General features: G+C 36.2%; 1 protein-coding gene across 1 annotated transcript in view; it reads left to right on the top strand.

Annotated features, from left to right (window-relative positions):
• Positions 1 to 16,298, top strand: part of DDX10 (DEAD-box helicase 10) — a 300,441-nt gene that overhangs the window by 169,083 nt on the left and 115,060 nt on the right. The window contains exons 14-15 of the mRNA XM_024117374.3: positions 6,688 to 6,807; positions 9,871 to 10,032. Coding sequence (XP_023973142.1) covers positions 6,688 to 6,807; positions 9,871 to 10,032 — 282 coding nt within the window. The remainder of the gene's footprint in view (positions 1 to 6,687; positions 6,808 to 9,870; positions 10,033 to 16,298) is intronic.

Here is a 16,298-nt window from a genome sequence, read left to right as displayed (position 1 = left end):
CAGCATGCAATTTACCAGGAAAAAAAAAGCACGTTGAGAGGCAGAATACTTTTTTCTAGATGTTATACTTTTGAGAGATTTAAAAAAAAATAGAGGTCAGATTTAGTCATATATCTGGTCCTGCCATTAAAAAAAAAAAAGAAAGAAAAACACTTTTAAAATGCATTCCTTGAGAAATTCTTTGCGTTTTAAAGAAAACTGTTTGTTGTTGACTAGCTTTTGATTTCCATTTTATGGAGTTTCTGAGTATTGTTTAGGAAAATTATGATTCTCAGAGGAAAGTGTGGTCTCAGATGTTTCTAAGATATTTTATTAGTTATATGTGGTATTACGGTAAGACCACAAACTAGGTTTTGGGGGTTATTTTTTTGGTGGTCAATATAGGTTTTATTTTTGTTGTTTTTAAGTATAATTGATTTACAATATTATATTAGTGTCAGGTGTACAACATAGTAATTCAGTATTTTTATATATCACGAAGTGGTCACCACAGTAAGTCTGGTTACCATCTGTCAAAATTAAAAAAAAAAATTTATTACAGTATTATTGGCTATATTCCCTATGCTGTACATTACACCCTGCGACTTAACGTATTTTATAGCTGGAAGTTCTTACCTCTTAATCCCCTTTATTTTGCCCACCCCTCTACCCCAGGATTTAGAGTTCCAAACCTAACCTTGCTGGTATTGTTATGTAATCTTGAAAACCTCTTAACTTCTACATATACAGGTACATGCAGTGTTATTTTTCTAGGTGATTTTGGCCTTTTCATCCTTCCAGGTTCTGTATTTAATAATGCCAATATTTTAAAATCACCATTATATGGCTTTGCATACCACTATTTTATAAATGGTGTATTTTAAAGAATATCCAATTTTAAATGACTGGACATAATCCAAGCACATTTTGTTGACATGTGTACATGTAGGCTGGCCTTTGACCTTTCATTTGGTACTTTTTGCTTAGCTAACTTTTGTATACAACAGAAGGCAGAGCTTGGAAACTTGATGTATGTGTAGTTGTGAACATGGCTTGGACTGGACGTGGTAGTGATATTTATTATCTCTCTCTCAGTTAAGATATATCCCATTCATGTCTTGTGATTTACTGGTGTTAACCAATTTAGAAAAATGGCAGACACTGGAACCGTGGAAGGTGGCAGAGAAGTAGACAGCTTAGTTGCTTTCCCCAAGAGAGTATACCTTAGTGTCATATTGTTTCTAGTAGTTTTACAAATGCTGCCCCAAGTCTTTTAACTTAGTTTGTTACCACCAGTAGCAGTGATTACCTTGACTTGGGAGTTTGGGAGGTTGGCATCAGCATCTCTTAAATATCTTAAAATGGCCTGTCAAAATTGGCTTAACTAACTAGGTACCAAGGCCAGTTTGAGTTTAATATATATCTTTTTTTAAAAAAAAGAATCACAAATATTTCATAATAAATATTTTGTCATTGCTGCTTAATATATTGTAGTGCTCAGTAACCGTTCTCATTACTTTATACATTGAAATTGCAGTTCACAGTGAACTGTGAAATTAGTAGTGCATGGCCTTATTGACCATACAGAATAGAGAAAGAGAAAGATTAACGTTTACTTATGGTTTGCTTCTTAATATAAGATGGACTTAATTGTATATTAAGCTCCTTAATATACAAGGACTGATCTAACCTTAAAATAAATGAGGAACTTTGTTGGGCTATGTAGGCTCTCATCTATATGATTTTGTGTTTAGAATAAATACACATTATTTATAAAATTTAAAAATTTGGAAGGATTTGTAGAATGGGTCATTTAGGCAATCTTTTAGATATAATTTATGAAGTGTCAATATCAAGTAATGAGACAAGTATCTCATACAAATAAATTCTATAACAGCTATGATTCTCATCAGAAAGGAGGTAGGGTTGGGGTCTTGTAATTTGAATAGAATATTCTTAGCAATGATCTTTTGGTTAAGATGCCAAAAGCATAGGCAACAAAAGCTGAAATAAGCAAAGGGACTGCATCAAACTAAAAAGCTCTATACAGCAAAGGAAACAAGTTAAAAAGGCAATCTATAGAATGGGAGAAAATATTTACAGATGATGTATCTGATAAAAGGTTAGTATCTTAGATTTATAAGGAACTCATACAACTTAAAAACAAAAAAACCCAAATAATCATATTTTAAGATGGGCAAACAATCTGAATAGACTTTTTTCCAAAGAAGATATACAAATAGGCAATAAGTACATGAAAATGTGCTCAACATCGCTCATCATCAGAGACGTTTAGATAGCTTTAAAATAGATTGTCAAATAGTACATCCTTATTTTATACTGTAAAATTAAAATTTGTGAATCATTGTAGTTCAGCAAATATAGAATTATTAAGGATTAAGTTTACATGGCAGGCAGTTTTGCTTTTTTTAGAAAAAAGTAATAAGTTCTAATAGGGTTTGGTTATTTAGGCAGCAGAAGTATCTCAAGTTAAGTACGTTTGGACGTTGGGGCAACAGTGTTTATAAATGTTACAAAAGGCCCTTATCTTTAGCATGAGGGCATAATAGGTATCCTCTAAGGTTCCCACCAGGATTGACAGTTCTTTATTTTGTTGGGTTTCTTCACTTTTAGATACAATTTCTATTATAAACTATTAATTATTCAGTGACACACATGGAGCTACTTTAGGGAAAGATAAAAATCTGATTTCTTTGGAGTATCTTTCCCTTTAACTTTCATCTCCTTATGGTTTTGTTTTTCATCGTTTTGCAATAATACTTTTATTTTATCCTCTATGATATCTAGTAATGTTTATACTAAGGTAGGTTTTTTTCATTGATTGTATTTTGAATCTTCTTGTAGCCAATATTGACTAACATGGCCCTTTTGATAGGAACTGTTACTGTGTTTGTAACTGTTCTCATTGTTCTTTTATCTTCCAAGTTATTCATGGCAACCTGCTACAGCTATCACTATCGAGAATGACTTGATGCTTTATCAGCATTGTATTTTATGACATTTTTCCTCTTGGCATTTTATTTTAAAGTATAGCATACATGTTGTGGAAGAAGTGCAAATAGGAATGAAATTGCATTTTGATGTTTTATGTCTTGTCAGGAAATCTTTCATTATACTTTCTGACTGCTGCAAATTTCATTCTTATACCAATAATATAAAGGCTTATAGTCAAATTATAATTCTTGCCTAGCAATAGGTATAATGTATATTTTTTTGTGACAATGTATGGAAATGTAAAATATTAATGAGTACTTTCCCCCTTGTTCAAGAGCCAGTGTTGAAACTTTTAAGAAAAGTAAGACCTGCATTTTTAAGGAGTTAAATTCATTTTTAAAAAGTCTTTTAGTTGGAAAAGTATTAAGTATGGCACAAACCTAGAAAACCCAGAAAATTTTATTATTTAAAAAAATTAATTTTATAAAAATTAAAAATATATGCTTGGCAAAAACAAAGCAAAACAAAAGAATATTACCCTATATGGCAGAAGTATAAACATAAATTATGAAGTGGGAGAAAATATTGAAGCATCTTTAACCAATGAAGAAATTTCACTAATTAATAAATGAAATTCCAGGAATTCATTAAAACTGCTGGCAAAGAATATATACAGTGCACTGAAAAATAAATGCCTTTGCAGAGATGTTCTGCTATGTTTAAAATACAAATGCAAATTAAAACTTCCCTGAGATACTATTTTTTCACCTAGTTGACTGGTAAACATAAAGCCTAATATTATATTGGATTGGCCAAAAAGTTTGTTTGGGTTTTTCCCTAAGATCTTACAGAACTTTTTGGCCAAACCAATACTTTGTTTGAATAGATAAGGAGAAGCAGTTACTCTCAGATTTTTGATTGGGTTATAAATTTGTATAACTTCTCTGGAAATATCTTTCAAAATTTAAATACACATACTCTTTGACCAAGTGCTTTAAGTTTTAGAAACGTATCCTAGATAGATAAATACACATGTATATGAAGGTGTAAATACAAGACTGTTCATTGCAGGGAGGGCTCTTTTAGTAACTTGTTGCTCTTCATATATACCTGAATGTGGGTAGAATGTCTCTGGAAGGGTACAGAAAAAGCTAGTAGCAGTGCTGGCTTCTTGGGGCATAAACTGAGATAGCCGAAGAGGACATAAATGCAGCTTTTTTTTTTTTTTTTTTTAATAATTCTTTATTTTTATTTATTTATTTTTGGCTGTGTTGGGTCTTCGTTTCTGTGCGAGGACTTTCTCCAGTTGCGGCAAGCGGGGGCCATGCTTCCTCGTGGTGCGCGGGCCTCTCACTATCGCGGCTTCTCTTGTTGCGGAGCACAGGCTCCAGATGCGCCGGCTCAGTAGTTGTGGCTCACGGGCCTAGCTGCTCCGCGGCATGTGGGATCTTCCCAGACCAGGACTTGAACCCGTGTCTCCTGCATTGGCAGGCAGATTCTCAACCACTGCGCCACCAGGGAAGCCCATAAATGCAGCTTTTAAACTGAATATCCTTTACAGAATAAATAAGCATGTGTTACCTGCTAAAAGTAATATTCAAAAGAATGACATTGAACTAAAACTTTCTTATAAGCCATATGTGAAATACGCCATCAGTGGACACACAGAAGGTATTTGTTTATCACCAGTGTGTCAGTAATGCAGCAGTGTTTGGGTGTTTGCTACTCCATTCAAACATCTGTCCCTCAAAAGGAAGTTTTCTTTGACTTCCTCTTCTCACCCTAGACTAGCTAGGGCAGGCACCCTATTAAAGATTTATTCATCCTCTGTATTTTGTCTGAGCACTTACTACATCTGTGATTAAATATTTAATGTTTAATGTTTTTTTTTCCCCCATTGTTAAGAGTTAGGTTCATTGAGGGTCTTTCACTGCTGGGGCAGTATGTACTATGATATCTTGTGTTTTGATAACAGTGCATATTTGAATGAGTGAGGATTAATTCTAGAGTATCAGAGCAAAGCCACAGCCTATTAGGAAATTACAATAAACATGTCTTCTCACCCATGTTGACATTTCTGTTCCTTTTTTCAGTGGCTTCCCTAAAACAAACAAACAAACAAACAATTTAACCTTTTTTTTGTGGGGAGGAGGGGGAGATCACAGAGCCCTTTTAGAAACCATGATAATCTTAAAACTGTGGAGATGCAAATACCCCCAAATTTTGTTACATAATTTCAGTAGTATCATGGATTTCCCTAAAGCTCTTCCCCCCCCCCCGCCCCCAAAGGTCTTGATGTAGACCCACATCACTCCAAGGTTTCACTCTGCAGGATTGATTTTTCTGACTGACTATTATTTTATTATGACAGTTTTTGATGTCTTTGCTATTTTGACTGTTTCTCTTGTTCCTAGGACTGAGCTTTTGTATTTTATTACAGTAAATTTCAAACATACAGAAAAGTTGAAAAACTGTACTTTGGATACCAAAATATCCATCACTCATATTCTATAGTTAACTTTTTGTCATATTTCCTTTCTCATGTAATTTCCCATCAATCCATTCATTATCCTTTTTTTATTTAATGCATTTCTGAATAAGTTGTTAACATCATTACACTTTCTTCCATATACTTCGGCTTGCCTGGCATTAACTTAAAGTTCAGTATTGTTTACAGGATTCTTCTTTGAGGTAGAAATTTATATACAATGAAATGCACCAATTTTAAGTGTAACATTTGATGAATTTTGACAATTGTATGCACCTGTGTAACTCAAACTCCTATAGAGATGTAGACCATTATCGTCACCCCCAGAAAGTTTGCTCCTGTTGCTCTTCAGTATTTTTTGTGCTTTATTTAAGTGATAACTTACTCCTGTTCAATTGTTATTTTTACATCATGATGATTCTCTCAGATTTGCACTGTTTGATCAGCATTTTCTCTATCATAAGCTGAGGGTTGGTGACAGAGTATCAGCTAACCCAGGAGTCTTAAGAATCAGCCTAGCCGTAAAACCAAGAAGATCCAGTAGGAGTCAGTAACATAGTCTCCAACCTGGTGGTTGTGTTGGTGGTGTTTGCAGGGTAAAAGAGGTATAGGAGGAATGACTGGGTGGAAGGAAGTCTTATTAGTGCCCTGTGTTCACAAGGTATACTACAGGGAGAAATTTATTTTTGTTGACAGACTTCCTGTTCAAGAACTCTTACTCCATCTCAGCTTTGAACACAGCTTAGTTATCATAGGATGTTTTCCAGTATTCGTATAGTGAATTACTGTAATGGGAGGAAGATGGTTGAGTCACAAACAATGTATTGGAGTCATTTTGCTTTTCAGGGAAACATTTTCCTAGTCTAAAATTTTAAGTGTGTACTTGGAAGTTAGAGCTATTTTTAAAATGTGCTGTCTTTAGCTGGAAGATAGCTTGCTTTATCTTACATGTCCATTTATCACATTATCATGTAGTTTCTGATGCTTTTAACATTATCGGGATAGCACAGTTTTAGTAACAGAAGAAATGTAAGGTTATTTACATCTCACATTCACATTCAAACTTAAACCCCTATAGCATTGGGGGGGGTCATTAGTTAGTAAGTCTAATAATTTTATTTCTGGACAGCAGTTTTGGTGCTTCTCATTAGCCAAGGAGCAATAAACACACTCAGTTTTGGAAAGTGTATTGCCAGTGTTAAAATTGTTAATATAAAACAGCCATTTACCTAATCATCTGTGTTTTTTTGTATATTCTCACACAGAAGAAAGAACCTTCTAAATCCAGTGTGGAGAAAAAAGTGACCAAGGTTGCAGAAGCAAAAAAAGTAATGAAGAGAAATTTTAAAGTAAATAAGAAAATAACATTTACTGATGAAGGAGAGGTAAGATTCTGTAAATGCTTCATTTCTGAGGTACATTCCAAGTATTAGAAAGAGCTTGACTCTCCTGCTGACTTGCCATTCTTTAATAAGAAAAATAATGTTTCTCTAAAGCACTCGGGCAATTCCTTTCATTGTTACTGTAGGTAATTGGTCAGCTCTGCATCAGTAGGCAAGAATGACTTTCTGACAATAAGCTGGGATACTTTCTGGTAATAACAACAGAGTTGGTTTTGAACTTTCCACATCCTGTTTTTATAGATGAGACTTTCATGTTATGGGGTCCATCTGTTAACATGCTCTATGGAACATGCTCAAGGATAGTAACACAAGTACTGGCCACAGCTTCTTTTGCTTGACTCTGGAAAGCCTCTGCTCTGTGGTTCCTCAATTTTAGATGCCATATTGGCATGTTTTTTACTTACTGGCATACTCTGGGAAGGAATTCCCTGTTTTAAAATAACCTCAGACATATAGGTGCCTGGTTTTCATTCACCATTACCTGGTCTTAGTGTAAATACATCCCAATAGAGTAGGAAAGGGGTTACCACTCACAGATTGCTCATGAAAGATCACTCTATTAGATAATAATAGCTTCATTTTTAAAGAGGAAATATATCTAGAATGTCAAGTGACTCACCTAAGGAGTGATGGCTAGAGTCAGTGGTTATGGCAGGATCTTCTGAATATTGTCTCTGTTTCACTCTCACCAACCTACAGGTTTCCCCGTTCATTCTGCTATAGCACTCAGCACCCCATGCCCACCATGATCTCATTTCCCTTGCCCTATGTTTATTTTTTCTTCATAGCACTTACTATGAGACTTTACATTTTGTATTTATTTGGTGGTTGTCCATTTCTTCCATTCCAGTGGGATGAGGGAAGGTATTTCTATTTCACTGGGTTGAGAAAAGCTACATGAGGGAAGGTATTTGTTGGCTATGTTTACTACTCTGTCCTCTGCACTTAGAATAGTGCCTAACAAATAGTAAGCCCTCAGAAAAAGTCTGTTCTAATACCCCAGTAAAATAACAGAGCTTTTTATACTGACCATAATGTATCACATCAGATATTTCATCATTATTAATAAAAATGCTTCCTGCACAGTCTATATTCAGTGGAGTGTGTTTCCTTTAAATTCTGGAGTTAGGGCTTCCCTGGTGGCGCAGTGGTTGAGAGTCTGCCTGCCGATGCAGGGGACACGGGTTCGCGCCCCGGTCTGGGAAGATCCCACATGCCGCGGAGCGGCTGGGCCCGTGAGCCACGGCCGCTGAGCCTGCGTGTCTGGAGCCTGTGCCCCGCAACGGCAGAGGCCACAATAGTGAGAGGTCCAGGTACTACAAAAAAAAAAAAAAAAAAAAAAAGTAAATTCTGAAGTTAACAAAGATTTGCATGTTACTTCGGGGAAGAGGGCTTTGTTTTAGAAGCCCAAATTTGCACTAGTAATATGGAGTAAAATGGTGTAAAACCATATGAAAAGTAACAAAATAGAATGTAATTCAGCGTGTTGAAGTTGCAGAGGAAGCTTATATAATTGGAAAATATGAATCTTTGTGAAATTACTGAGAAGAGGTCAGCACCTGAGAAACAGGCTAGACCAGAAAATAGTTAGTTGTAGTATTACATCGATGCTCACTGTGAAAGATTAGTGCTGTTAGCATAATGAGGTTTCTTACCGTGCTACTAAATTTAACTGTATATATTATACCCATTAGCTTCAAGTTGAGTGTAAATCCTTAACTGTAAACTGTTTCAATGTAAACCTATTGCTGATAGGAGCTCTGTGTGGCTGGGAGCCGCTGCACTGAAACTTCTGATCTAAAACTCTGAAAGAAATGTTACCATTTGTTCAACCCACAGAGGGATGAACTTTTTTCACTCTGATAGAAAAAGGAGTGAAGAGTCAGAGCAGTGGATGGTGTTCTTACCATCACAGCTCATCCCTTTCACTGCTTCCTCAGTGCCAGTGACTGCTAGCATGACTACTCATGCATTTGTGACCCTTGTTCGTTGCTTCAAGCTGCAACTCTGTCGGAATCTCATCTTGAAGAACGTGGTGGTGACAGGAGTGAGAGGAGGCACTAATACCTGTGATGTATGTGCCTGCAACTTCCATTTGCCTGCCGTTTAATTAGCAGTCTTTCAGAAACTGTGGCAGCTGCTTAAGTCCTCCTGGCAACCAGTTATTAGGCAAAATAAGAAAATTGTTTTTGTCTAAACTGTCTAGAATTTTACTGTGTTAGGCCTGGAAGATTATTAAGTCAAACAACCCTTATTTTTCAGGTAATGACACAGATGTCCAGAGATTAAGTAATTCATTCAGGATTATGCACTGGGTTAGTGAAAAAGCCAGGACGTTCAGACAGGTCTCCTGATTCCCAGATCAGTGCTCTGACTTCTTTGTCACCTTGTTCCTAACATAAAAAGTTTGTGTAAAATTGTGTAGATCTGAGCAGGCATGTGAAACCCAAACTAACTTTCTCCTTTACACTTAGTTATTTCAGTTTGTATGTGCGGTATCAGCTGATATGTGATTCCTCAATCAATTTTGAGCATCTCATGTGTGCCAGATAATGTGTTGGGTTCTGAGGACACATGAATAAGGCATATGGCTGCCCTCAAGGAGATTAGTGATTAATTTACAGGAAAGTAAAACAACCCAGTGTGGTGAGAGAGGTGTTACAGGAGGTACACCAAAGTGCCATGGCAGTGGCGGGGCTGCACTCTGGCCAGCCTGGCCACCGCCCTGTGTGGGTCATTTGGAGCTGAGTTGGTGGAGTATAGCATACTAAGAACACTGAAATGATGTTGAAGCAATTACCTTCTCCTCCAAATTATTTAATGAAAATTTCCTTTAATCCTGCTCTCATGAGTTATGGCAGCATTACTTTATCCTGACTGGGAAAGTCTTTTCTGTGACTTGCTCACTTTTATTATAAAGCTTGTTAGAAAGTTTAAGAAATGTAGGTTGTAAGGCAGAAAGTATGTATCATTATACAAAGGAAAGTGGTGTTCTGTTACTATTCCTTGTCTCCTGCCCCATACTCACCTTTTTCCTCTCTGCAGTTGGTTCAGCAGTGGCCACAAGTGCAGAAGTCTGTCTCCAAGGATACTGAGGAAGAGGATGATGCTGGTGGTATCAACTTAGATAAAGCAAAGGAAAGGCTTCGAGAAGAGGACAAATTTGACAAAGAAGAATATAGGAAGAAAATTAAGGCAAAGCATCGGGTAAGCTTTCCATCTTGAAATAATACTGAGTGAAATTTAATATGTCCTAAATATATGTACATGTTCATTAGATATTCTTTAGTAACTAAGTTATTTTATTGCTTGCTTTAACCTTATTTTTCTGTGGCTGTTTTGTTGTTTTCTCTAGTCCTTCTTTTCCCTTCTGCTGGTGGAGTCTTTGTATATTAACTAGTTTCTGAGAATGTCACCTAAATCTGCTTTTGGTTGAAGTGACCCAAACTATAGTGATTTTTTTTTTTCAAATAAAGTTTTAATTTGGAGATAATTGTAGTTGCACATGTAGTAGAAGTAATAGAGAGAGATCCTGTGTGCTCCATTTCTATAACTTTGTCATTTCAGGAATGTTATATAAATGAAGCTGCGTAGTATTAAGATTGGGTTTTTTCACTCAACACCCCATTCTTTCTGTTACTGAGTGGTGTTCCGTGGTGTTGGTGAAGCACAGTTTGTTTCACGCTTCACGCATTTGAGCAACATTAGTGTTGTTTCCAGTTTCAACTTAATAGTTAAATTTCTTTCCATAAGCGATTACTTGGTAATAGATATTAAATTAAATTTACTATATTAAGAAAAAAAATAAGGAAACCTTGTGAGAGGGAGTGCTTCTACTTAGGCATATGCCCTATTGGCCTTAAACTTGGCAGTTTTCAGTTATCATTGAAACAGAAAGGGTTACTCCATTCTGGTCACTCATGATATTACTGTCCTTTCACACTACTTAAAAGTGGACATTTCACTAGATAAATGAATCAGTTAATGAACTAAAACAGATTTACATTTTTTAAGAAGTTTCTGCAGCATGCCCTTGAGACAGTGAATGATCTCAGGGTAACACAGTTACCCTGTGTTACTTACAAAGAAGTAACCAAAATAGTCTTCTCTCTATTCAACTTTAATGTAAATGCTACCTGGGACAAATATGATTCGTTTCTTGGTATTTTCATCAGTAAAGTTATTATTTAAACACATATAAGTATTTGTGTATTAAATTAGTGAAAATTTCATGTTTATGAGCACTTAGTATGTTTATTACAATAGCATACATAAGATACAATACAGGTGCTCAAATCAATTATTTACCAAGCTGCAGTGGACCGGATTTCTACCCAGAAGGCATATGGAATATCTTTTTTAAATGGCAAGTTTTAACATTTGGCATAATGTTTGGTGGAAAGAGTGTTGTGCTATAACAAGTTGGAATACTTGCATTTGAGTCCTGAGTCTAGCATTACCTAGTCCATTTGGGATCACCAGTCACCAGTTTGGATTTCACTTTCCTATTCTGAAAAATGAGGGAGTCAGAATGGGGGTTAATACCAAGTGATCAGAGAGATCCTCTGGCTCTGTGTGTATAGGTAAGATGTGAGAATAAAATGATCCTTTCCTGTCTGAAAAATGGAATTTTAATTTGTCATTTTTCCCTGCTGACCGGTCAGATTCCATGCTTGATGATAAGGCTTCCTTCTTGTTCACTTATTTTCCAATGGTTACTAAAATTTTACCTTAAAAAGTAAATATATTCTTAATCCTGCACAGTTTATTTTATTTTAATTGCATTACCTGAACACATTATTGGTTTTGAAATCATTTTTTTCTTAACACAAAATTATGAATGAGGAACGTGCCTGAAAGACTTTTACATATGAAAAGAAAACTCCATAAAATCTATAACATAATTCTGTATTTGATACATATTATGGCACATATTATATTTTTAAAAATATGAATCACTTTTAGAAGCTTTTATGAGCTTAAAAATCTTTCAGCATGTTTAAAATAATTGTATTTCATGATTATATTTTTGGTTTAAGAGGGTAAGATAGTTAATATATGTTATATATAAGTGAATATATATAATCATTAGTCTTAATGATTCTGTTTGAAAGTAGTTGTTCTTGCTGTTTAAAATTAACAGCCTCACACCATAGCTTCTAATATGCACTCAGTCTTTGTATTGTAGGTCTCAGCTATTCATTTATTCCCACCTGTTTTTCCTCCGTGCTATAACACCTGTCCTTGACTCATTTTTCATGTACCAAATTCTGAAATCTGTGTAATTTCTACTGTGACTCAAGTAAATATCTTTGTCCTAAAGATTTAGAAACTGAACTATAGAATTTTAACTAGTTTATAGCCAAAAAAAAGAAAAAAAAAGAAAGGTGGTACAGTTTATGGCATGACTGGGAGTGGAACTCAGCTGCCCACTTGCTGGAACTTAGCCACTTGCTCTGGGGACTTCAGGAGCCCTTGCATAACTGCTTTGGATCACCCAGTCCATAGCTTTGTTTCCTTCATGAGTCTTCATTGTAGTCATTAAGCATCATTTTCTTCTGAGACCATTCTGGTCTTTCTCTTTCCCTGGCAATTTATAAGTAACTATACTTAATTAGGCCTGTTACTGTTTTCTTTGCTAAACCTCTTGAAACTATTTATCAGAAGTAAAATTATAGCAAAAGCTATATTTTTACATATAAAACCATTAGTAAATTACTAAGTTGTAAAGGCGAAAGTGCTGCTTTTGCACAGAAACTGTGTTTTCTGATAATTCAGTCAGAACTGTGAAAGATGGGCCATGGATCATATCATTGGAAAGGTTTTTACTTAAATGGAATGAAAATCCGCTCTGTGGTGTATGTCATCATTCTTAGCTCTGAAAGATAGCTTGTGTTTAGTGTGATAATATCTGCTGTAACAGCTGAGAGTGGAGAGAAGCAATTCATTATGAGATTTTCTTTCATTTCTTTGAAATTTGCTTTGAGTGCTTTATCCATTTTGGATTGTATATTTAGGTGACATGTCATAATGTGTCTCTGGACTGTTTGCAAAGTTGCTCTGGGTTCTACTTAACTACTAGCATGAATATTAGAATGTTAAGAAAGAATTAAAGGGACTTTTTAGAAAATCTGTTTTGTTTTGTTGTTGTTTACACAGAATTGAGTTGGCATGGAATTCAGGTATCTTGAACATAAATTTATTATCATAGTCAAGAAGGAGGGAAGCTGTAATCAGGCATCTTAGGAATAATAATAACAAGAACATTAAGAAGGACAATAACAAGTAGCAGTTAGTTAACTGGGCCCTGCACTAAGCATTTTTTATGTGTCGTATTATATGCTGACAATTAACTTCTGATATAAGTGTGTTAACCTCATTTTACTGATGATAAAACTAAGACTTATAAGGGTCAAGTAATTTGTCCAAGGCCCCACAGCTTATAAAAGTTTACAAATAGTAGCCCTGGGACTCTTACCAAGGTCTTTGTTTCTCTACACACTGTTTTTAACTATGTAGCTGCTACCTATCTCATACCAATAGCCATTCTCTTACAACAGGATAACTCTGAAGCAATGAATCAAAAGGTAGAGGATGACAGCTGGAGACGAGGATTTTGAAGAAGGAATGACACATAATAGAAATTGTTCATGTTTCCAGAGCAAGGTCATTGGTCTCAAATAAATTTAGAATAAAATAAGCATTGTGGTTAGTAGTTTAGTTTAGGACGACATACTAACATTACCTTTCCCTGAATGTTCATTGCATAGCTATATAGTTACTAGTACCATAATCCATTTTTAAGTAGGTATGGCCATTTAAGCGTCTAAGGCATTGTCAGAGACTGGTCTAGCTCATATGAGCTTATGAAATTTTACTGTCAGAAATGTCATCATGGGGGGACATGTATCCCATACTTAATTCTAAAATTCACTTTATGAATAAAGCTTATTTATAGGGGAGGAAAGGAGATTCTCTTCTTGTACAACCGTCCTACTACCTGTCGCCTTCCTACTACCATCACAACCGTATTTATTATAAAAAAGGAACCAGGCTATTACTATAGAACCTTTGCCTATAATTTAGAGATGTCTACCTGGGAGGTTTCTCTTCTTATTCTCATGAGCTTATAGCATCTTGTGATAGTCAGTCCAACATCTGGGTATTTGGGCCTTTTTTCATATCCAGCATCCAAATGAGATAAATACTCAAGATTATAAAGGTCTTATCCACTTTGTGGCAAGTCTTTGACCTGTTTATTATCTCTATTTTTATTGTTAAGTTCTTTGTTTTGTGGATTTTTTTTAAAAAAAACACCATATGTTGTTTGAGAGGTGGGGTGGTTGTTAGATTGATGGTCAGTAGCTGGAGAGGTTGAGGAGCAGGGGCAGAGTTTGGTGCTAATGGAATTCAGGGATCTGACAAGATTAGGTCATAGACTACAAAGATGAGGGGAAGCTAGGCTGTGTCTGTTTTGCCCATCCCTATACACCCAGACCCCACCATGGGACCTGGAACATAGTAGGTCCGCAAATGTTTGAAGGAATTGATTAGTGAATCGGTGTTTCTGTGTAAATTTGTTTTTCTCCCTGTCTTCATATCCTTACTGTAGTTGTTATAGATTTGTATATGGAAGCCCAATTTTTTATGTTGTTCAGATGAAACTCTGTAGAACAGGTAACAGATCAGAGAACCTTGTTGTGTTCTTTGTTCCCAGGAGGGATTTAAGTTTACTGGGATTTTGTTCTTGGAGGGCAGGGGGTATCTTCAGGGCCAAAAATCCTTGAAATCATTCTTTTACTCACTTTTGTTGAGCCAATTTTCTTCCCTGAAAAAGAGGTTCCTGTAATACTGAAATGAGGATCGATGTCCCCTACTTCTTTATGTGACAGCTAGGAACTCCTTTCCTTACCATACTGACACAGTTGCCTGAGACTCATTCAGATAGGTTGTATGCTTCTATCACCTACTGAAAAATATTGGTTTCCAAATCTACAGATTTCCAAGCACCATGGAATGAAAATGGTTTAAATACATAGTCCTGACTGATGTTGAAATTCATATTTCATAGTACTATCTTTTCTGGAAGCTAAGGACCTATAGTGTGAGAGAAGCCAAAAGACCATATAGTAACGTCTAAAAAGGAGTATTTTGTACCTTGAAATGTAATTTTTCTGTTTTCTTTTGAATTTGATTTTTATTATTGAATTTCATGATGTTCTTTTTTTTTGTTTGTTTTGTTTTTTTTTTTGTGGTATGCGGGCCTTCCTCTGTTGTGGCCTCTCCCGTTGCGGAGCACAGGCTCCGGACGCGCAGGCTCAGCGGCCATGGCTCACGGGCCCAGCCGCTCCGCGGCATGTGGGATCCTCCCAGACCGGGTCGCGAACCCGGTTCCCCTGCATCGGCAGGCGGACGCGCAACCACTGCGCCACCAGGGAAGCCCCACATGATGTTCTTATACTTAATCATTTGTAGCATGGCAGAACTAAAGACAAAATTGTGCCGTCTTTTTGTTGGCATAAAATAGCTTTTTTTTTTAAACATCTTTATTGGAGTATAATTGCTTTACAATGGTGTGTTAGTTTCTGCTTTACAACAAAGTGAATCAGCTATACATGTTCATATGTTCCCATATCTCTTCCCTCTTGCATCTCCCTCGCTCCCACCCTCCCTATCCCACCCCTCTAGGTGGTCAAACCACCTAGCTGATCTCCCTGTGCCATGCGGCTGCTTCCCAGTAGCTATACACCCTACGTTTGGTAGTGTATATATGTCCATGCCACTCTCTCACTTTGTCACAGCTTACCCTTCCCCCTCCCCATATCCTCAAGTCCGTGCTCTGTTAGGTCTGTGTTTTATTCCCATTGTACCCCTAGTCTCTTCATGACATTTTTTTTCTTAGATTCCATATATATGTGTTAGCATACGGTATTTGTTTTTCTCCTTCTGACTTACTTCACTCTGTATGACAGACTCCAAGTCCATCCACCTCACTACAAATAACTCAGTTTCATTTATTTCTATGGCTGAGTAATATTCCATTGTATATATGTGCCACATCTTCTTTATCCATTCATCTGTTGATGGACACTTAGGTTGCTTCCATGTCCTGGCTATTGTAAATAGAGCTGCAATGAACATTTTGGTACATGACTCTTTTTGAATTATGGTTTGCTCAGGGTATATGCCCAGTAGTGGGATTGCAGGGTCGTATGGTAGTTCTATTTGTAGTTTTTTAAGGAACCTCCATACTGTTCTCCATAGTGGCTGTATCAATTTACATTCCCACCAGCAGTGCAAGAGGGTCCCCTTTTCTCCACACCCTCCCCAGCATTTATTATTTCTAGAGTTTTTGATGATAGCCAATCTGACCGGTGTGAGATGATATCTCATTGTAGGTTAGATGAGTCTAATAATTCCTGATGTTTAGCTTTTATCCATTTTCCTTTTTTTGAAAAAGAGTGAGTAAAACT

The sequence above is a fragment of the Physeter macrocephalus genome, chromosome 16, assembly GCF_002837175.3.
Source record: "Physeter macrocephalus isolate SW-GA chromosome 16, ASM283717v5, whole genome shotgun sequence".
In the NCBI taxonomy this organism is placed as follows: domain Eukaryota; kingdom Metazoa; phylum Chordata; class Mammalia; order Artiodactyla; family Physeteridae; genus Physeter; species Physeter macrocephalus.
This window is presented reverse-complemented; position numbering and strand designations above follow the sequence as displayed.